Here is a 23,648-nt window from a genome sequence, read left to right as displayed (position 1 = left end):
ATTGGACATTCTTATAATATGTCAACAAAAGTTAGATTTTATTTCCATCATTTACACTTTCAAAATAACAGAAAACAAAAAAATGGCGTCTGCAAAAGTTTGGGCACCCTGCAGAGTTAATATCTTGTACTTATATGTGTGTGTGTGTGTATATATAGTGTGTGTGTATGTGTGTGTATATATATATATATATATATATATATATATATATATATATATATAGAGTGTGTATGTATGTGTGCGTATATGTATATGTGTGTATATGTATATATATATATATATATACACACACACACACACACCCATATTCACAGTATGAGCTTTCAGTTTTTAGTTCAGATCTGTTTTAGCTATCCTATTTGATACATTTTATCTGGATCTTTACCTTTGTGTCTAGCCACTGCAGATTGTATTGTTATTAGAAATTACACGTTTATATTTCTTGTCGTACACCTTTACAGAGCAGTAATGGATTATGCAGTTTAGCCATCGATAAGCGAGAGTGGAAATGAGGTTAAAAGTTGAGTGTAAATTGCTGTTCCCATAAAAAAAGATGCTTATATTGCTGATCCGGTGTCCATTGCTTCGATTAGCTGGTTGTTTATTTGGAAGAAATTGCAGTAAACGGAGATGTGCTGGATTTCTTTGATAATCAAATTCACCTCCACACTGTCCATACTTCACTTCTACCTGCTATTCATCCACTTTATTGCAAGGGAACCTTGGCATTGGCGAGTATATTCTGCAGTATTTGCTTTTTAAAAAAAAAAAAAAAAAAAAAGCTCTAAACACCAGCCTGGCTGGATCTTTGCTTATAGACGTTAGTATAAAGATCATCACATTCAGAAGGCATTTTCGAAATGAAGCTAAAACCAAAACTTTTTTTTTGATGTAGTACAGAACAGTTAAACCCCCCTTTTGGAATTCCACCATCTTTATTTGCCCTGGTGACCCTTGTCAGTGAGATTGAAAATGATGGAATCCAGAATTTGAATTTGGCACCAAAACAAAAATTGTTGCCTGTATCTGTGCTGCAGAAGTTTGTCCTCTTTATAGGGGTGATCAGGATGGGATGAGAAATCAAACATTGTACCGTTGTCACCAAAACAGGACCAAAGGGGAAATCTTCCTGTTTCAGTGACAATTGACTCAGCCCTGGTTCACACCAATGCGGTGCGGAATATACAGCGTTTTTTTGTGCGAATTCTGCACCGCATCAGAATCACATCCCATTCATGTGAACCACTGCAGGTGTGTATGTTAAGTTAACAAAACCCCGAAAGCGGCCCGCAAAATGCAGTGCGATTTGCCGAATTGGATCGCATACCCATGCGATCCGATTATAGTGCGGACCAAAAAAAAGGGTCCTGCACCTTTTTGGTGCTATGTGATTAGAGCCATACAAAATCTATGGCTCTAATCACACTGCACACAAATCGCATGTGGTTTGCATAGGAATGTGGTGCGGTTCCTGTGCGAATGACATGCGATATACGGCACCGCATATATGTGAACCCAGGCTGAGAGTAAATTTTCCTCACCTTGTAGAGATTTCCTTTTACTTCCTTCTATATTTACAGGACAGAAAATGAAGGGAATTTTTAGATATATTTTTACAGGTTTCAAGCAGCTTTCCTAAATTGTATCTCTTCACAACACCTTTTCTTTTTGTTTTGGATGGGGTGGAGAAAGTTTAGACTCCCTGCCATGTTTTTATGTTCCCTGTCAAGTTGTTATGCTGTCTATTGAAGGCCATAGACGGGGAGAAAACCGGACGTTTTTTTTTTTTAGAAAAATGAACAATCGGTCGTTCAATCGTCCGACGTTACCACCATTGGTAAAAAAAAGTTGGCTGATTTTTGTCCCGTCTACGCCCGGCAAATATAATAGCGGTGTCTCTGCAGAGAGCACAGCTATTATATTTGACATTTAAAAGTATAGCAAAGTTGCAACATTGTGTCTATTTGTATCCATTTCAGATACAGATGTTTCTATTCGGCTACAAATAGATACAATGTTGCAACTGCAATACTTTTAAATGTCAAATATAATATTGGACTGAAATTATTTTTTTTTCTTCTATTTCTTCTTCTCATTCATATTCTTTTTCTTCTTATTATTCATAATCTATTTCTTCTTTTACTTTTTCTTATTCATATTCTATTTCTTCTTCTTATTCATATTCTACTTCTTCTTTTCCTTCTTCTTGCAGGTCAAAATCGGTAAAAAGATCGTCCGATTTGTCCATCATTGCCGCGAAAATCGGCCGACCGACAAAATCGGCCGATTTTTTTTCCCAACATGACCGACAATAAGAAGTGTCAAAATTACGAAAAACGGCCGACCGATTACCCCACTAACGATCCGAAAATCGGCCGATTATTTTTTTCGCCCGACAAATCGGCCAATTTTTGACCCATCTATGGCCTGCATAAGTCTCTACTGGGGGAGATTCTGCCCTCTCTTTTGTCCTAGTAATGATTAAGCATACTCACAGTGACCTTAGGCTCAAACAGCAATATATATATATAAAACACCCAAGTGGCAAGGTGAATCTAAGTTAGAGATGAAATTCTCACGACCCTGACTTCAATCAGAATTTCCATGTGATGCATTTCAAGAGACAAGCCTTCTTCTTCAGAGCAAAGCCTTGGATGGAGAGCTGACACTAGAATGTTATCTTTCACAATATTCTCAATAACCCCTTAGTGCTATGATTTCAAGTGTGTCTACTTTGATGTGTGCTAATAACTATTGTGACAAGGGCAAAAAGTAATAAGAAATCCAAAACATTTGTGTTTTCCCCAGAACAAACCTTCCAATGGACAGCTGAGGGTAGATCCAGTGATAGCTGAGATCTTCCATGTTCTATGTGAACAGCTGCAAACTGACTACAGTGGGGGTGAACGTTTGGCACTGCCATCATTAAGAGAACGTCTTGTATTCTTTTAAAGAATGCAAGGCATTTTCTGATTGGATAAGGTGGAGAGGATGAGTGGTGTCATCACAATCTCCTCATACAATTGGATGAGGCCTTTTATACATTGGAAAAAATACAAGAAGCTCTGTGCATGGCAGCAGTGCCAAAAGCGACCCTCTGTGTTCAGGTAACCTGTTAGTCACAGACACAGAAGATGGAGGATATCACTGTTGTAGCACCAACTACTGTAGTGATCATTGGTTACCCCAGCAGTTCCTCAAGTTTGAGATATTCAGTCATGGCCAAAAATATTGACACCCCTGTATTTATGTCCGATAATGCACCACTTCACTCAGAAAATTGTTGCCATTACAAATATTTAGTCTTTCTCGTGTTTATTTCTTTTGTTTGTATTGGTATGACACAAAAAAGTGGAGAAACAAAAAGCCAAATTTGACACATTCCACGCAAAACCCCAAAAAATGGACTGGACAAAATGACTGGGACCTTCTCAAAATTGTAAGAAATAAGTGCATTCCAAACTTGTAATGCTCTTGTAATTAAACTCACCTGTATAGATTAAAAGGTGCTGACAATATAGAAATCACACCGGCAACCAGTTAAAATGGTGAAAATTGGACTCATCCTTTCTGTTGTGTGTCTCTGTGTGCCACGTGGAGCATAGAGAAGAGAAAGAACAGCAAATAATTGTCTGAGGATTTGAAAACAAAAGTTGTGGAAAAGCGTGGACAATCCCAAGGTTACAAGTTCATCTCCAGAGATCTTAATGTTCCTGTGTCCACTGTCCGCAACATTGTCAAGAAGTTTACAGCCCATGACACTATAGCTAATCTCCGTGGACGAAAAAGAAAAATTGATCAAAGATTGCAACAAATGATTGTTCCAATGGTGGCTAAAGAACCTCAATCAACTTCCAGATAAATGCAAGCTGACCTTCAAGCACAGGGTACAACTGTGTCAACTCGCACTATACGACGCCATCTGATTGAAAAGGGACACTATGGTAGGAGACCCAGGAGGACCCCACTGCTGACACAGAAACATAAAAAAGCCATATTGGAGTTTGCCAAAACTTACCTGAGGAAGCCTAAATCCTTATGGTGGAATGTGCTGTGGACAGATGAAACAAAATCACAGCTTTTTGGTTAAGCCCGTCATTCTACTGTTTTCATAGAAAGCAATGAGGCCTTTAAAGAATGGAGTACAGTCAAACATGGTGGAGGTTCACTGATGTTTTGGGGTTGTATTGCTGCTTCAGGCACTGGATGTCTTGACCGTGTGCATGGCATTATGAAATCTGAAGACTACCAAAGGACTCTGGGGTGCAATGTAGAGTCCAGTGTCAGAAAGTTGGGTCTTCATCAGAAGTCATGGGTCTTACAGCAGGACAATGACCCAAAGCACATGTCAAAAAGCACCCAGAAATGGTTTCAGACAAAGTGCTGTACAATACTGAACTTGCAAGCAATGAGTCCAGATCTCAATTCCATAAAGTGCCTGTGTAGAGATCTCAAAACAGCAGTTGGGGAAAAGGAACCCTTCCGATCTGAGAGACCTGGATCAGTTGGCGAAGGAAGAGTGGTCCACAATCCCAGTAGAGAGGTGTAAGAAACGCATTGATGGTAACAGGAAGCCATTGATTTCAGTTATTTTTTCCAAGGGGTGTGCTAAATTTTAAAGCAAAGTTGACCTTTGGGAACATGTTACATGTCACCTTTGGGAACTTGAACCTGCTACATGTTCCCAAAGCTGCAGCCGCCACTGGATTCCCCCCACAGGGTTCTGTGAATGTGTAAACTGCAAGTCCCAACAGCCTTAGCAGCTGTCAGCTTGTAGTTCTCAACGAACTATCACGGCGCTGTGGTAGTTCATTGATTCTTCCTCTCGGTATATTTGCTTGCCTGTACAACCTGACAGGTCTGCAGGAGACCTGCCTGGCCCCAGTAATCTGCTGATCACTGGTGCAGTGGTTTACAGGCTGCTGCAACCAAAAATAATAATGCACATTTTATTTACCTGTAAAAAAAATGTGCATTTATAATTTTTGGTCAAAAGGTGAAATTATCCTTTAAATTGATGGTGGCAATAATTTGTTTTTTTTTTTTTGTTTCTCCACCTTCTGTGTCTTACCAATACAAACAAAATAAATAAACTTGAGAATGTCTAAACATTTGTAATTGCAAACATTTCCTGGGCGAAGTGGTGCATTATCGGACAGAAATGCAGGGGTGCCATGACAGTACGTACTTATGTTGGTCCAAGCTTGACTAATGTAAAGGTGCAATGAAGATCTTTCCTAGAGTTCAGCTTTAACCCTTCCCTACTGAATCCAAAACGAAAAAAAAAGTTTCGGCTTTACATGCATTTATTGTACAGATTGTTTTTCATTATGCAGTGCAAAGCAATGTGTTCATTTTATTTCAGGCTTCCAAAGATGCATTTACTTCTTCCTCTGTAGAATATGCATATCTGTCTTCCTTTCGCTCTCACACCATTCTGTTTAGCCACTGGGAGCAAATGGCAAGCCCTGTGAAAGCTACAAGTCCATGGATTCATAGCTTACACGGGGTTATGGACTGTGTGAGGGACCAGTGTTGTCTCATGTTCCTTCAATTCTGGAAGCATCAGTCATTTTCATGAGCCCCAACACTGAATGAGTGGTGGGGGAGTGAGGGCGACATAAATATTTATAGTGCAGCACAGTGGCCAAATGGTTAGCACTTTCGCCTGGCAGTACTAGGATCATTGGTTCAAATCCCAGCCATGGCACCTCCTGCCTGGAGTTTGCATGTTCTCCCTGTGCCTGCGTGGGTTTCCTCCAGGTGCTCTGGTTTCCTCCCACCCTCCAAAGACATGCTGCTAGGTTAATTGGCTCCTGTCTAAAATTGTCCCTAGTATGTGTATGTATGAATGGGCAGCACAGTGGCTAAATGGCTAGCACTTCCACCTGGCAGCACTCGGGTTGCTGGTTTGAATCCCAACCACAGCCCCAACTGCCTAGAGTTTGCATGTTCTCCCTGTGCCTGCGTGGGTTTCCTCCGGGTGCTCCGGTTTCCTCCCACACTCCAAAGACATGCTGCTAGGTTAATTGGCTCCTGTCTAAAATTGTCCCTAGTATGTGTATGTATGAATGGGCAGCACAGTGGCTAAATGGTTAGCACTTCCGCCTGGCAGCACTCGGGTCGCTGGTTTGAATCCCAACCACAGCCCCACCTGCCTGGAGTTTGCATGTTCTCCCTGTGCCTGCGTGGGTTTCCTCCGGGTACTCTGGTTTCCTCTCACACTCCAAAGACATGCTGGTACGTAAATTAGACCCTGTCTAAATTGGCCCTAGTATGTGTATGTATGAATGTGAGTTAGGGACCTTAGATTGTACACCCCTTGAGGGTTAGGGACTGATGTGAATGTACAATATGTATGTAAAGCGCTGCGTAAATGGACGGCACTATATAAGTACCTGAAATAAATAAGTTAGGGACCTTAGATTGTACGCCCCTTGAGGGTTAGGGACTGATGGGAATGTACAATATATATGTAAAGCGCTGCGTAAATTGACTGCGCTATACAAGTACCTGAAATAAATAAAATAAATAAGTTAGGGACCTTAGATTGTAAACCCCTTGAGGATTAGGGACTGATGGGAATGTACAATATATATGTAAAGAGCTGCGTAATTTGACTATACAAGTATCTGTAATAAAATAAAAATAATAGTGATTTAGGAGTTAGAGAAGGACAGTTCTTCATACTACTAGTCCTCACCCGCTCTCAAGTCCTCCTGTTGGTCCTTAAATGAGGAACAACCTTTTAGAATAATAGGAAAGCTCAGGAGGTGAAAAGGTGAGGTCTAGCTTGACTTTTAAAGAAAAGTCTATATTTACATATAAGGCTGCTTTCACACTGATCCGTTTTTCTTCCACTTTTGCGTAAAAAAAAAAAAAAAAAAATTGCAAGAGAAAATCATGTGACCACATATTCCTTTGGAACTCTTCACACTGATCTATTGCAGGTCCCCTGCGTTTTTCCTGTTAAGTCCTGCTTGCTGCATTTGTGGTGCAGAAAAAAAAACACACCTATAAACACACCTCCCTATTGAAATCAATTAAAAATGCTGCAAATACGCACCTGTTTTTGGTACAATTTTGAGTCACATGTCTTTTCACAAAAACTATTCTCAAAAGCATTAAATATGCAGATCTGTGTGCAAGTAGCCTATGTGTAGCTTCTTGTATCTTCTGCATGACTTTGACTTGAGGCTTTTTTCTGAAGTTGACCTCTGCTTCTCTGGTTGACTTGTTCAGGATAGTTTCAGTTCACTCTTAGCCCAACTCAAGCTTTCCGTGTGTCTTGTAAAGGCATATTGGCTGATAATCTTTATAAATCTCATTCTTTACTTGTGTTATTATATCTATAAATTTTACATTTTCACTGTTACTCATACAATTGTCAATCCGGTTGCCCTGGGGAGGTCTTGTACAGCTCTGTCAGAAATACTAATGTGTTTAAAGTGGTTGTGAACTCTTAGGCCTCTTTGACATGGATGTTCCGATCAGGTCTGCCTGCCTGTTTTTCAGGCGGACGCAATCGGAACCTCTATTCTCCTGTATGGAGCGGCGGGTATAAACGGACATGTGTCCGTTTACACCCGCAGATATCCGATCTGATACACAAAAAAGGGAAGGATGTAGATTCAATTCCCCGTCCGTTCGTCGGATCAAATCAGATAGTAACGGACAGGCGGTCCGTTTTCTTCTGACTGCCCATTGAGGAGAGCAAACTGCTCTGTGTCCGCTTTGCAGCAGCGGAGCAGACATAGACCTGTCATCCACTTGCTCAGCTAGGATCAGCAGAGAGATCCCCCACTGAGTAAACGGATCCGCTAAATGGGTCTGCCTATGTAACAGGACCCTTACATATACCCAGTGAAGTGACTGGCCTCAGGCGATACAGAGATGAAACAAATCCTCCTACATAAGCTGTACCTGTTTATCTGCCACATTCTCTTCTTTTTCCATGCAGAGTGCTGAATTTCTAAAGCTTGTCTGAGAGTTCAGCAAAAAGTGGATGGGGAGCTGACTGTAGGAAAGGGATTCACTCCTCTCCATACAGCACACGGGAACAGAGCTGAGACTGTCACTCTGCTGGAGATCCCTCCCTGTCACCATTTTCTCTTGGTGTCAGAAAAACTTGGCGGAAGTGATTCATACTGATAGAAGAATAAAGCAGCAGGCAGAAATAACATAGTGCTCTGGACTGAGACAACTACACACTATATGGAGGGATATGCTTTGTTCATATTTCATGTCTGAGGTTTACAACCACTTTTAAGTGATTAGGGTGAGGAGGAGAGCGGTGGTAGTAGATATTGCCAATGCCACCTATTTCTCCCGAGTGGTCTCTAGTAGTTGTGTGTGAGGTCCATAAAAATAACAACTGCCAGATCAGGTGACTGTCATCTCATTTTAATGCTTCTTTTTAAACCAACCATAGATGGGTTAAATCCAACCATGTATGTCAGGATGAGTTGATCGATTTGAAAGGTTGCCAGATTTTACATGTGATTATTGCTAGCTGGGATGGCTTTCTGGCAGGGATGGCTTCCCCCGTCAGGAGAACACAATGGCTCCACGGGAGAGATTTCCCCATCAACACATTCAGTGTTGATGGGAGAAGTGAGTGATTTTCTGGAAGGAAAGAAAATCATTTCATCTGTGGCCAGCTTTAGTCTTGACAGAAGCCATTGTAGCAACAGAGTCTCACTTCTCATGCTTCCAGTTTTCATGATGTCAAATAAAGGAAGCACATTCTTCGCACTGGTTACAGCACGTGCTGCGATCTTATTCTTGGTGTCCCCAAGAGTGACAAGATGGCATGATGTAGGCCTCCTGCAGTTGCCCAAACCTGAAACATCCCTTTTTAGGAGGATCATTTAATGATCAACATATTCACCTTAAATAACCTCGCCTGTGAGCCTAGATCTCGCAGCGCAGGTGTTCGTGTTTAAATTACCAGGGGGAGTTTTAGATCAGCCATCCAATATACATAACTCCAAATGTTTTCTTTTACAGTATAATATCCACTTAACTGTATGGCTTCACCGCGCCAATGAAGATAATTTATAGCTCACTTGTTTAGTCTAACGCGCGCTGGCATCCATTCTGAAATTAGATGTGGATTCCCCATTATTAGTCTTGTGATATATCATCTCTTCCTCTTGTTTTCTTGGCTGCAGTACGGATGCTGCGCTAATTCAGGCTGTGCAGTTTCATGTGTTCAGAAAAAGTATTATGCGACTTTTCCTTTTCTTACATCAGTGGAGCAGATGTTCCACATGGTGGCACTTGGCAAGATGTGATTGGGGTCTTGTTGGGAATTGGGGTGGCTCTAACCCAGGGGTAGGCAACCTTAGAGGCTGAGATCTAGGTGGAGGTGGAGCGCTACCTGAACTACATGGGAGGAGTCAAAGATCTCCGGGCACAGTGTCACCTCCTCACATCTGGTTTTACCACTTCAATACCGGGCACTTATACCCCCTTCATGCCCAGGCCAATTTTCAGCTTTCAGTACTGTTACACTTTGAGTGACAATTGTGCGGTCATGCAACACTGTACCCATATGACATGTTTATCATTTTTTTCACACAAATAGAGCTTTTTTTTGGTGGCATTTAATCACCACTGAGTTTTTTTATTTTTTGCTAACTACAGCAAAAAACACTTGATAATTTTGAAAACAAAAAACGTACTTTTCTTCGTTTCTGTTATAAAATTTTGCAAATAAATAACATTTCTTCATAAATTTAGGTCAAAATTTATTCTGCTACATTTCTTTGCTGAAAATAATAATAATTGAATTTGTATTTTCTTTTCAAATGTTTCTATTTTTTTTTTATGTTTTATTACATTTTTTTTTACTATTTTATTTTTCAGCAGACTGTGACCAAAGCAATACAATGCTACCATAGTGACACTGAACTACTGTGGGCAAGTGATCAGGATTTTTTTTTCTAACACATTATGATTGCTAATACAAATGTATTTCATTGATATTTGCAATCATTGTTACTGAATGAAACTGCTAAAACAAAAAAGACCTGATTCTTTTGAAAAAAACGTACTTTTCTTCGTTTCTGTTATAAAATTTTACAAATAAATAACATTTCTTCATAAATTTAGGTCAAAATTTATTCTGCTACATTTCTTTGCTGAAAATAATAATAATTGAATTTGTATTTTCTTTTCAAATGTTTCTATTTTTTTTTTTATGTTTTATTACATTTTTTTTTACTATTTTATTTTTCAGCAGACTGTGATCAAAGCAATACAATGCTACCATAGTGACACTGAACTACTGTGGGCAAGTGATCAGGATTTTTTTTTCTAACACATTATGATTGCTAATACAAATGTATTTCATTGATATTTGCAATCATTGTTACTGAATGAAACGGATTCATTCAGTCTTTTGTTGTGATTAGCTGTGATTGGGCAAAGATGATCACATGATACAGATGGGCTGTGATTGGCCCTGTCTGTATCATGTGACTGCCTTGACCAGTCACAGCTAACAACATAATTGTATACAATGGATGGCATGACAGGAAATCATTCATTGTATACAGTTGACATATGATCTGCTGTGATTGGTCACATCGGTCACATGACACTGGCAACGGGCCGGTGTAGTGATATGTGACAGATTGCGCTGCTGCGTATTGACAGGACGTCATATGACGCCCAGTCACAACGGCGAGTGTCCCGCCCGGCCGTCAGTCTGCTATAGGCCGGGTGGGAAGGTGTTAAACGTCTAATTGTTGTACTACTGTGTCACAATCGTACATTGCACTGCAATCGTGGGTTTAAATCAGTTGATGAGGAGGCAACATAATGCTTCCTCACCACCTTGCGAATGAGCTCTTAGTTGCATTTTGCAGCAGACCCCTTAGGGCTCGTTCACACATAAAGTTGGGGGGGGGGGTAAATCCCTGTGGTTGAGTTGTTTGAGTTGTTTTACCACACCCAATCGCTACCCCCTTTAGCTGCTGACCCCTTTTGCTTTTGGTGGATGCTACCGCCTGCCAATCATGACCCATTAATGTAAATAGGCCACTCTGCAATCACCCCACAACTGTATGCTCCTGTTGGGTCCAAGGGTGTAAAGTGTTACTAAGCCCACAACAGTAAAATCAGTCTGTACATACAGTAAAGGATGCTTGTTATACTCACTGTGGAACCTAAGGGGTTAATAATCCACATTGTGTAAAATGGCTGTTTGATCCTTTCTTCTCTGCTCCTCCTCTTCTTCAAATGTCCAGATCTCCTCTCCAGATAAGACAGACTGAGCACATAGCCATTTTGCACATGGTCAGTTTGGTGTGTATTGCTAGAGAATTTTTTTTTTTTAATTTCTTGGGAAAGCGCATGTGATCAACACAGGGCCAATCAGCCCTGTCCAGACTGAGGTCAGGGGTTCTGCATCACCCTAGAGCAGAAAGAAAACTCCTCCTGCAGGCTTTAACCAGTGCTCTGCTGGACACTGATAGAAGTCACAAGACTGCTCTAACTGCTGATGAGAAAATGTATTTAGCAGTTTATATTTACTAAAATAATTGCATTTCCATGTTCTGTGTACTATGGGAGACCGGATATAGTGAATGCAGGGTCCTGGGTTTAGCAACACTTTAAGCAGGTGGTGAAAAAGCAACACAATGCTGCCTGCTAACTTCTTGTTTGCTGTACTGCACAAGGTCTCAGGGCACTTGCAGGGCGGCCTCACTTGAATGGGTCATGCTTGTCACCAGTCATGACAGGGTGTATAACTCCTACTGCCGCTGTGACATGTATACCCCCTTATGTTCCCTCTTACAGCTTCAACTTTACAAGTAGTCCCTCTGCATTGCAAATTGAAATAACACCTACTTTTATTATTATTTGTCCCATTAACCACTTGCCCTCCAGAGGATTTACCCCTCTTCCTGACCACACCATTGTGTGCGATACAGCACTGCGTTACTTTGCAATGCTGCACCCAAATTAAATTAATGTCCTTTTTTTCCCCCAAATGGAGCTTTCTTTCGATGGTATTTGACCGCCTCTGCGGTTATTATTTTTTGCGCTATAAACAAAAAAAGACTGCCAATTTTGAGAAAAAAAACAATATTTTTGACTTTTTGCTATTAAACCTGTCCAGTAAAAAAAAATTAAAAAATAAAATTTCGTCATAAATTTAGGCCAAAATGTATTCTGCTACATGTCTTGGTTAAAAAAAAAAAAACAAATACGTGTAAATTAATTGGTTTACATGAACGTTATAGCGTCTACAAATGGCGTTCTATATACTTGAATTTTTTTTATTGGTGGCAATCAGCAACTTATAGTGGGACTGCGGCGGGCATTCTGACACTGGGTGGGGGCTGGACTGACTGTCACTGACATCCCCAGTGACACTAATACAGTGATCAGTGCTAATAAAAAGCACTAACACTGTACTAATGACACTGGGCAGGGAGGGGCTTGCCCACCACCTCTATCTATATATATATATATATATATATATATATATATATATATATATATACGTGATTTACCATTTTCAGGTAGGGGACACGCGCACGCCCTACCCACGCTGTCACTGGCAGCTACAGCTGTCGATCAGAGCAATACAAAGCAAGCTGCTGACACTCTAAAACAGCACACAGTTAACCCTTTGATCGCCCCAGATGTTATCATAGCATAACTTACAGTATATGTAAACCCTCACCTTGTATACAGCCAATAGAAATGAAAGGTAAGACGTTTGTGTATACTATGACAGGTTGAGAGTTTTGTAGCTCATTGGCAGTGAGTTCACTCCATGACAGAGGTAAGTTTCAGGGCTGTTTCTACCCACTTATTTAAAACAAACAAAAGCTCACATCAATCATCTGTATGATCAACAATCAGTATGAAACAACACAAACCGTATTCAGCCTCATGGCTCTTCTCACAGCTCTACTGCTCTGATCTCATGCCTTGGCTTTCCAGACCATCACATTCCCAACGCTCATGCACAAAACGCTGTACCTCAACTTTCATGATCACATACCCTCTGTTCTCAGCTGCATAGAGAGGTGAGGGTGGAGAAACAGACGCACACACTGGTCTTCCCAGTGAATGGCTGTGTGTGTATGTGTGTGTGTGTGTGGGGGGGGGGGGGGGGGGGTCAGCACAAGTTTGATCATTGGAGGAGAGCAGGTTCCCAAATCAGCTAGAGAACTGACCACACTGTTTTCCCATGTATGCGTGATTCACACTGCCACGACATAGATCAGGGGCCATAAATGTACACTGAGCTGCGCGTGTGTGGCTCGGTGTACATGACGTCTAACAGCAATTTTTTCAAACTGTGATTTTATTACAACTTTAATAATATTTAAGGCACCGATCATAAAACATGTTGAAAACAGGGGTGCTGAATTTTCTACGGCTTTGTTAGCTTTCCTGTTTGTTCTGGCATTCAGAACTAGGCCAGAGCTAGCAATTTAGAAGGCAGTCAGCAGTGGCAGCTTACGTGCGCCTTTCATTTTTTTTCCTGATAAAGTTTCACCACTGTTACGTTTTTTTGCCTCTAAACATTTCTTTTTTATTTAATGGTTTTTTTTACCATGAGGAGGATTTCCATTAAAGGTTTTTTTATTCTGTCTCTTGTTTTTTTGTATTGCATGCCTCACCTTTTGTTCCTGCGCACCCCTGACAGTTAAACTGGCCATACACCATGATGCACACCATAATATTTCTCTTGTTCAGTCCTATAGACTGAATGAAAGAAATGTATTGATTCCCCCATCCATTCTAAACAGGAATTTCCCCTGCCAGCTAATGTATTCTGACAGCTGGTACCTGCGATTGTCAGAATACCTGAACAGTGTCTGCATTTGATTGGATGCAGCAGATGTTCTGCTGAAAGTTTTCTGCTCAGGATGTTGGATGGGAAGGTATCAACAGGGCTGGCCACAGTTAGAATTTGTATGGCCAGCTTTGCTGAAGTCTTTGTAGGATTTTTTTCAGATGCTGCATGTTGCCTGTGGCACGCTTTGCATGCTCCTGTGCCCTGAGTTGTGAGGCATTGGGAGCACAGCAGGGATAGCCAAGATATATCTTGTGAATGACACCAGAGAGGAAAGTGAAACTTGCCTACTGTCAGAGTTTTTTTGGCTTTGGAGTTATTGTAAATCTTATCTATTTGTGGGCCATTTTGGTTAATTAGATATAGATACACCATTGTAAGCCCTTTTGTTTTACCTGTTTGATAAGTGCAAAAAAAAAAAAAACCTGTTGATCCTGCCAGAATTCCAGTGCTGCCTGTTTCCTCTTCACTCTGGAAGTGTTTTAGGGTTACAGAGATTCTGCCACCTATGGAGAAGAGCATTTGGGGAGTCCTAACACATTTCCTGTCCTAGGTTGTCAACGCTCCTCCACTAGCCATCACTTCAGGTAATCGCTGGATGTGCGGACAGCACATATACCTGCTGCTGCCTGCAACCTGTCACTATAGTGAATGGGGCCGGCAGCTTCAACTAACCCCTCTACCACTTCTCTTTACCTAGAAAGGCAATGGATTGGGGGTGTACACACTCTGCAGCTGAAATGCTTTGCTTCACAGCCACGACATGGAAATGTACCCCCTACTGCATTTGGTGGTCACTACTGCCCATTCAAGTTAAAGGAGCCACGCTGCAGCCACTTGCAGTTGCGGCACAGTAGTGTGGCATTTCGGGGGTTAAAATGGGTGGTGAGGAGGGGATACAGTATTTTTTAGGGAGCAGTGCTTGTGTAAACTTGCTCTAAGCGAGTGGTGCCACCCTAGGGTAAGAGGTATGTAATTGGCAAGGTCATATAAAGAAAATGAAAAAAGCCTGAAATTAGAAACCTAAAGCAGCCATCACCTGTTAAAGTGGAAGTCTGGGCTAAACCCAGTCTTAAACCTGCTCCCACTCCCATTCTGAGTCCTATACTAACTAGCCTGTAGAGGAAAGATGTGTATACTTACCTATTCCCTGGGCTCTCCTGTCCGGTTATGTGATCGGCTGCCAGCACTGGCTTCAGGGGAGAGGAGAGACAGCCGACAACTGATGTCCCATAGTAAGTCTATGGGTGATGTCACCGCCCAGGCACTGTAGCCGTTGTCGCTGCTCATCGTGTGACCGGACCAGAGCGCCCTTAGAGTAGGTAAGTATAGACATCTTCCCTTTACAGGGTAGTTAAAGCGGAGTTCCAGCTGAAAAAAAAAAAGAAAGACAGCAGCTACAAAAACTGTAGCTGCTGACTTTTAAAATACAGACACTTACCTGTCCCTCGGTCCAGCTGTGTCCTCAACAGCATCTTTACTGTGGGCACCCGGCTGTGACAGCTTGTGACTTCACAGCTGGGTGCCCACTGCTCATGTGCGAGAAGCGCTGGGCTTTGTGAATGGCCCTGTAGTCTTCTGGGACCTGTCACATGTCCCTGAAGGTTACGGGGAGGGAGGGAGGATAACGTCCGCTTCCGATCACCTAAGCGATCGGAGCTGGTACCTGTCAAATTTGGGTACTCGCTCCCCCTCTCCAGTCCCAAAAGGTGCCAATCCTAAATGGAGAGAGGGAGACAAAGCATTAAAGCGGAACTTTTCCTTTTGGGTGGAACTCTGCTTTAATATAAAACTTAGGATGGGGGTGGGAGCAGGTATAAAGGATGGGGGTGGGAGCAGGTATAAAGGATGGGGGTGGGAGCAGGTATAAAGGATGGGGGTGGGAGCAGGTATAAAGGATGGGGGTGGGAGCAGGTATAAAGGATGGGGGTGGGAGCAGGTATAAAGGATGGGGGTGGGAGCAGGTTTAAAGGATGGGGGTGAGAGCAGGTTTAAAGGATGGGGGTGAGAGCAGGTTTAAGGGATGGGGGTGAGAGCAGGTGTAAAGGTTGGGGGTGGGAGCAGGTATAAAGGATGGGGGTGAGAGCAGGTATAAAGGATGGGGGTGAGAGCAGGTATAAAGGATGGGGGTGAGGGCAGGTTTAAAGGATGGGGGTGAGGGCAGGTTTAGCGGATGGGGGTGAGGGCAGGTTTAGCGGATGGGGGTGAGGGCAGGTTTAGCGGATGGGGTGAGGGCAGGTTTAGCGGATGGGGTGAGGGCAGGTTTAAAGGATAAGTTCACCTTTTGACCGAAAATAATAAATGCATGTTTTTTTACAGGTAAAAAAAATGTGTATTTATTATTTTTGGTTGCATTACTTTTTGCATATTTTTGATTATCTTTGGTTGCCCAAGCAGATATAGAATCCGTGACCTATCACAGCACTCTATAGCACCGTGGTAGTTCATTGAGAACCACAAGCCAGCAGCTGCTACGGCTGTCGGGACTTGTAGTTAATTTATTCACAGAACACTGTGAATGAATGATGCATCCGTGTGAGCGGAGCCCTGCTCGGCCACGCTGTTTTTCAAAAGTGGCAGCTAGTACGGGGAACCTCTCCCCGTACTACTGTCACGGGGAGGAAGGGGGGGGGGGTGGATTGGACAAGGCTGCAGCATTGGGAACATTATACATGTTCCATCATAAAAACGGGTGGAACATGTAACATGTTCCCAAAGGTGAATTTATCCTTTAAGATATGTTGTTACATAGGTTTATCCTGGACTTCCACTTTAAGCTGCCATATATTACATTTTTTGTTGTTGGGTTTAGATACACTGCACTTGTCTGATCTCAGAACGTGTTGCAGTTTAGAGTTCATCTTTAGAAGTAAATATTACATTTTTGTTGTTGGGTTTAGATACACTACACTTGTCTGATCTCATAGCGTGTTGCAGTTTAGAGTTCATCTTCTTCAGAAGTAAATATTACATTTTTGTTGTTGGGTTTAGATACACTACACTTGTCTGATCTCATAGCGTGTTGCAGTTTAGAGTTCATCTTTAGAAGTAAATATTACATTTTTGTTGTTGGGTTTAGATACACTGCCCTTGTCTGATCTCATAGCGTGTTGCAGTTTAGAGTTCATCTTCTTCAGAAGTAAATATTACATTTTTGTTGTTGGGTTTAGATACACTGCCCTTGTCTGTTCTCAGAGCGTGTTGCAGTTTAGAGTTCATCTTCTTCAAAAGTAAAGTTTTTCTTTTGAACGGCTTAACGTAAAACATACAAAAGGCAGGGAGATGCGGCTGGGTTCATTTCAAAAGCAAATCTTCTTGTGTGTATTCATCTTTGTAGCTTGTGAAGTTGTTGTGCTTCAGCAGACTGACAAATCCTATGGCTTTCCTTGCTTGAACTTGTGAAGGTTAAGTACATGGAGAGGGCAGGAGTTGCACAGCTTTCAGGCGAGGGTTAACAGTGCTTTGTGCAGGAGTAGGCGTAGCTAGACCTCAGATGTCATCACTAGAGGCAGCCAGAGGATGAAGGGGGCCCTTTGTTGGCAGTCTAACGTAAGCAGCTTTCACTGTCTAACACTCTTCGCCTATTGGACTCAAAGAAAGAGCCTAAACGAAGAGCAAGAACTTAGCTGAAAGAGTGAACGATTGACTCCCCACGCCTCTCCTGGTGATTAGGAAGATTCTGTGGTCAGTATGGGGGGATTGCTCCAAAGGGATGCTAGCAAGCCCTCCCCTTCTTCTTAGGGATCTGTGCCTCTCCTTTTCTGGCTAAAATCCTGCTCGGATCGATGAAGTTCGGAGTCTCTGCTGAGTTTTGGAGTTGTCCTGCATCAAGAAGACGAGGAGTTAGACAGAGCCCCAGTACGACAAGCCGAATAGGATTTGGTTTGAGGCCAAGTGGCCTATCCCGCTCTGGACTTTTCGCATGTTGGAGGGAGGGGAGATCATCGAGCGCTCCAGGAGGAAGAAAAGATCCAGCAAGTCCTGTATCCAACAGATGAAAATGTTGGAGATCTGTTTAAAGTTAGTGGGCTGCAAATCCAAAAAGGGACTGTCCTCCTCCTCCAGCTGCTATCTGGAAGGTGAGATAAGGGGGTGTCCGGGAAGAAGGGGAGGATGGGGGTGGTAGAGGAGGGGAGGCTACAGCCAGCTGGAGCCTTCCAATCTGTAATCCCCTTTCTGTAGGCCTCAGCACAGATTAGAAGCTAGCAGCTTCCCCTCTCTCTTGTGGCCTCAGGCAAAACACTGAGACCATGGATAAAAGTGAACACTTTGGAAGGATCCATTGGTGCCTTTGTGACTAGATAGCCTTATGTTTTCCAGCCAAAGCTTTTTAAAGTTTGTTGTTCCTGGATTAAAAAGAGAATAGGATTTCTAGCTCTTAGTGCTTTTTTACATTTTGTTTTTTTTTTTCTTTGGGCATTAGTAAATGCATGTGTGATGATCAGGCCTTGAATAAGTGCATCCTGCGTCCTTTGCTGACCTCACCTTACATGGTAAAGTGTTCGAGAGCAAATTCCTTGAAAGTTTCTCTGAGTGTTTTACTGGATGTCTTTTACTTTGCAATCCATGATTGTTTCCATTTAGTTTAAGTTGTGGGGTGACTATTGACAGAAGACTGTTAGGTGATTAAAAAAAAAAAATTACGTAACTCTATGCGTCATCTTCAGAACTATTCGTTCTTGAATCGTCCGCCAAGCTCTTGCTGCGCCAGGATTTGTGCTTCTGACATGTCAACAGCATGCCAAGGGGGATTTGTAGTTCCTCAGGGCCTAGAGTGTGTTAGTTTGGTTAACAGACTGACACATGCTGGGGCTTCTAGCTCAGTAGTAGCTGAATGTTTACAGTGCGTGTCATTTTCCATAGTGCGTGTTCTTTATTATGCAGATGGGTGTTCTAAGTGTTTGGTGAGGTAATTAGCAAAAGTGAGCAATTTGCAGAAGCGTGTGTTTTGCCAGCATCACAGATATTGCTTGTTTTATCTGCTTGCTTCCGCAAACATTCCCCATTATTTGTAATAGTATCTGCAAAAAAAAAAAAAATGCTGGACGTGTGCGGGTTGTCCAAACCCTTGAAGCCAGGAATCAATAGTCTTCGGACCTCTTCACACTGTACAACACGTTGGTATGCTTTAAGACAGCCCATTCATTGTGAATAGACTGGCACTGCACCTTATCACATGGAAAAAATGAACATGCAGGATCTGTTTTTATACACCTGGTTCACATTTGTGCGTTTTGCAATGGAAGTATATGGCTAGGTCAGGGGATAGGCAACCTGCGGCTCTTCAGCTGTTGCAGGACTACAAGTTCCATCATGCCTCTGCAAGTCATAGCTGTAATTGTCAGTTTTGTAATGTTGCAATGCCTCATGGGAAATGTAGTTCCACAACAGCTAGAGAGCCGCAGGTTGCCTACCCCAATATTGGCATGGAATTCCCTGTGTGTAAAAAGTTTCTGCATACACGTTTATATGTGTACACATACATTTTCTAAACGTAGAATGCAGATTTTTCTATTTTGATTTTACAGAACATGGTGCAGGTTTATTGACCCTCAGGCACTGTGTGCTCGGGCCCATAGAATATAGTAAGACAGCATTAATATCCGTAAACAAAATATATACTGCTGCTTTTTTTGCCACCGTGACCCTGAACCCTTATATCTTTGTGAATGCAGCACGCAGCTCCGCCAAAAAGAATCTGAATCTAGCAGGTGGCCTCTCAACCTGCTCGTCTGAATGTAGCCTTAACCTATCTTGGGGAAAATGTAGCTGCTAAAATTCCCAACCTTCTTGCTGTCCCAGAACCCTTTGGCTTCAATATCGAGTCCCTGATTTGGAACAGGTATCAAGACTGTTGGAAGTCTGAGTCAGAGTATCAAAGCAAGGGGTCAGTTTGACAGCCAGGCAGCTAGTATTTTTAGAATGGCTTAGCAATGGAAGCAACCATGTCCCTGGCAGGTCATGTACATTTAAAGTGTTACTAAACCCACAACAATAAAATCAGTCTGTATATGCAGTAAAGAATGCTTGTTATACTCACTGTGGAACCTAAGGGGTTATTGCTCTGCATTGTGTAAAAATGCTAATTGATCCTGACTTCTCTGATCCTCCCCTTCCAGTGTCCCCCTCTTTATCATCTGATAACACATATTGTGTGAAGTCACTCTGCACATGCTCAGTTTGGTGTATATTGCTATGGAGCTTTTTTTTTTTCTTGAGAGAGTGCATGTGATCAGCACAGGGCCAATCAGCATTGTCCAGACAGAGGTCAGGGGTTCTGCATCCTAGAGCAGAAAGAAAGCTCCTCCTACAAGCTTTAACCAGTGCTCTGCTGAACACTGATAGAGGTCACAGGACTGCTGTAACTGCTGATGATAAAAGGTGTTTAGCAGTTTATGTTTACTAAAATAATTGCATTTCCATGTTCTGTGTACTGTGGGGGACTATATATAGTGATTGCAGGCTCCTGGGATTAGTAACACTTTTAAGTACACCTGTGAGGACAAGGACTAAGAATTGATAACGAGTATATTTAATATTGGAACAGTGCTACCTCTGAACCACAGGGGGAGTTTATGAATCAACATATCATTTACCATATAATGTCATACCTCCAACTTTCTGAGATGTGAAAGAGGGACACCTTTTAGAGCAATTATATGTATGATGAAAAGACACATTTGTGCAATGGCCTACAGTAGATAACAGCTAAATAGGATGATACAAAAATATAACTCTTTGACCCCATTCATGTCTGCTCATAGCGGAAAGTCATGGTTCCATTCGCATTTTTGCGTATCTTTCCTGCGTTAATGCGCGTAGGGCAGCCCATTCACTTGAATGGACTGCGCTACACACAATAAATTCTCCAAGCTCCTGTACTTTTTTTGGAGTTGAGCATGACACTTTTTTTTACCACACTTTGTGGTGCATTTGGAACCCATTTTTCATGTGACAAATTACGCAGCAAATGCACACCAGCTAACATTTAATGGCAACGCAAGCATAATGCAAATTTGCTCTTTCCGAAATGTTCGGTAAAGTGCACATTTTCTATGCGGTCTGCCGTGCGAATGGGAACGTGGAGATGTTAACGGGGCTTTAACGTGAACCATTGTTTGGGCCTTAACGTGAACCATTGTTTGGGCCTTAACATGAACCATTGTTTTGACCATGCAAGTAAAAGCAACAAGTTCACTTTACATCTGGCCTCCATATCATCTTGTTTTACCTTCCAGTCACCACCAGGAATGAAGACACACACTAGGTGTATAGGGGTATAAGTATCAAGCAATTTATGCCCTTTCCCTTGTGACATCACTGGTGCTTTTTGATTGGTCTGGCTATGTAACATGAGAACTGGAGGGATCTCCAGCAGAGTGACAGTCTCAGCTCTGTTCCTGTGTGCTGTGTGGAGAGGAGTGTGCCCCTTCCCTGCAATCAGCTCTCCGCCTACTTTTTTCTGAACTCTCAGACAAGCTTTAGAAATTCAGCACTCTGAATGGAAATAGAGAAGAGAAGGCAATTCTGACAAATGTTCCTGACACCAAGAGGAAAAAAAAGGTGATGGGGAGGGAGCTCCAGCACGCAGCCTGTGATTGACAGTTCCAGCTCTGTTCCTGTGTTCTGTGTGATGGGGGTGTATCCCTTCCTTCCAGTCAGTTCTCTCTGAGCTCTGCAGTATGTGATTTCAGCTCACCATCCCCTGCTTTCTGAAATCTCAGACAAGCTGTAAAAATTCTGCACATTGACCAGCAACAGGTACAACTTTTGTAGGAGGATTTGTTTCATCTCTGTGTATCACCTGATGATAGTCACTTCATTAACTATATGTAAGTGTTTACAATTACAACCACTTTAATGAACAAGATCTTTGTGGCATTTTTTCCCCCCTCTTTTGCACAGTTTTGCACTCCCAGGTCTATTGTGAAGGTGACACGTTACCCATATGCTCCTGCCTTTTGAATTGAATTAAATTAGAATTTTATACATAAATATATATTTTATACATAGTAACTATGTATATACCATACCTGGCCCCTGCCCCTGGAAGCTGGAAATCACTGAAGTACAGCTACTCCAGTGACCTCTACTTACTTCTGGGTCCTGTGTTGGGCAGCTGCCCTGCTGCATTCTGTACACAGGAGATCGGACGCTCGGCACAGGCAACATTTAGAGAATGTTCTGCATTTTCTGAATGAATGCAAATCATTCTTTGAATGGCACTCTGAATAGTGTTCTCTCTTCTTCATCCAATCAGAGAATGCTTTGCATTTATTCAGAATGCTTGAGTGATACGGACATTTCCAATTGGCTGACCAGTGGCAGGGTCCTCTCAGGCTGCAGAAGACTGCAGAGGGAAAGCTGAGTAAACCTCTGGCTCTGCCTCACGTGGGCTAAATGCAGGTTCACGTTAATGCAAGCTGGCTTCTTCAGCTATGGTACTTTGTTTTTATCAGTGATGCAGTGCCACAAACTTACCCACCTACACTACAGGGTTTTTGGCAGACTACAGAATGTTTCAGGAAATTGTAAGGCTATAGAAAGGCTCTTCTCGACTTTTCGAGCAGCGGATCCGCCTCTTAATATAAGAGATGATTTGACGTAAAGTCTCTGTTTATCTTCTTGCAAGCACATTATTGCAAAACACAAATCATGCCGAGACCACATGTAGGCGCTTCAAAGGAACCTGAGCTGGATTTCATCACTACCATTGCTTATGTCATTTGCAAACAATTTTGCTTTTTATAATGTTTTTGACTTTGCATTGTTTTGTTTGTAGACATATTCTCTAGCACTACAATGTATGAGCATGCCGTTGTAAAAAGCAGGATATTGTTTTGAAAAGAGAGACTTTTGAGCTCACTAAAAGTAATCGGCTAAAGCCGGACTTCAGACTGAGCTTACAAAGTAAAATGCAACTTCTCTTTTCTTCAGGAAATGCTGGTTTTCAGAGGTTATAAATGTAGAGTATTAATTGAAAGAGATGTTTGAGAAATGAAAAAACAAAACATAATTATACTCACCTAGGTGGATGCAGCATCGGTCCAATGCTACATCTGTCCCCCATCGCCTATAAGATTGAGAACTGAACGATCAATCAAAGTCTACTGATCACTCAGTTCTTAGTCTTCAGTGAGCAGGGAGGTGGTGACTGTCAGTCACTGTCTTTCTGCTCTGCCCCTCCAGGGCTCACTGAAGCGCTGGATTGTGGAGGACGTAGGACCGGCTGTCAGGGTTGTGGAGGACGTAGGACCGGCTGGCTCAGGCTCTCATCAAAGACTACTGATCACTCAGTTCTTAGTCTTCAATGAGCATAGAGGTGGTGACTGTCAGTCACTGTCTCTCTGCTCTGCCCCTCCAGGGCTCACTGAAGCGCTGGATTGTGGAGGATGTAGAACCGGCTGTCAGGGTTGTGGAGGACATAGGACCGGCTGGCTCAGGCTCTCATCAAAGACTACTGATCACTCAGTTCTTAGTCTTCAATGAGCAGAGAGGTGGTGACTGTTGGTCACTGTCTCTCTGCTCTGCCCCTCCAGGGCTCACTGGAGCACTGGGTTGTGGAAGACGTAGGACCGGCTGGCTCAGGCTGTCAGGGTTGTGGAGGACGTAGGACCGGCTGGCTCAGGCTCTCATCGAAGACTACTGATCACTTAGTTCTTAGTCACCACCTCTCTGCTCACTGAAGACTATCAGTCACTGTCTCTCTGCTCTGCCCCTCCAGGGCTCACTGGAGCACTGGGTTGTGGAGGATGTAGGATCGGGTGGCGCGGGCTCTCAGCGGCACGCCGAGAGGCTGAGCCAGTTCCCAGTCTAGGCAACT

General features: G+C 42.6%; 1 protein-coding gene across 2 annotated transcripts in view; it reads left to right on the top strand.

Annotated features, from left to right (window-relative positions):
• ABL1 (ABL proto-oncogene 1, non-receptor tyrosine kinase) overlaps nucleotides 1-23,648 on the top strand; it is a 375,160-nt gene that overhangs the window by 241,370 nt on the left and 110,142 nt on the right. The window contains exon 1 of one of the 2 annotated variants that reach the window (XM_089669032.1): nucleotides 17,350-17,904. The exons of the other annotated variant lie outside the window; for it this stretch is intronic. Within the exon in view, the coding sequence (XP_089525158.1) occupies nucleotides 17,748-17,904 (157 nt within the window). The 5' untranslated portion in view covers nucleotides 17,350-17,747. Of the gene's footprint in view, nucleotides 1-17,349; nucleotides 17,905-23,648 lie in introns of those variants that run through there. 2 annotated transcript variants of the gene reach the window in all.

This window comes from Staurois parvus, unplaced genomic scaffold, assembly GCF_062004578.1.
Source record: "Staurois parvus isolate SC_StPar_1 unplaced genomic scaffold, SC_StPar_1.0 ptg000068l, whole genome shotgun sequence".
NCBI lineage: Eukaryota > Metazoa > Chordata > Amphibia > Anura > Ranidae > Staurois > Staurois parvus.
This window is presented reverse-complemented; position numbering and strand designations above follow the sequence as displayed.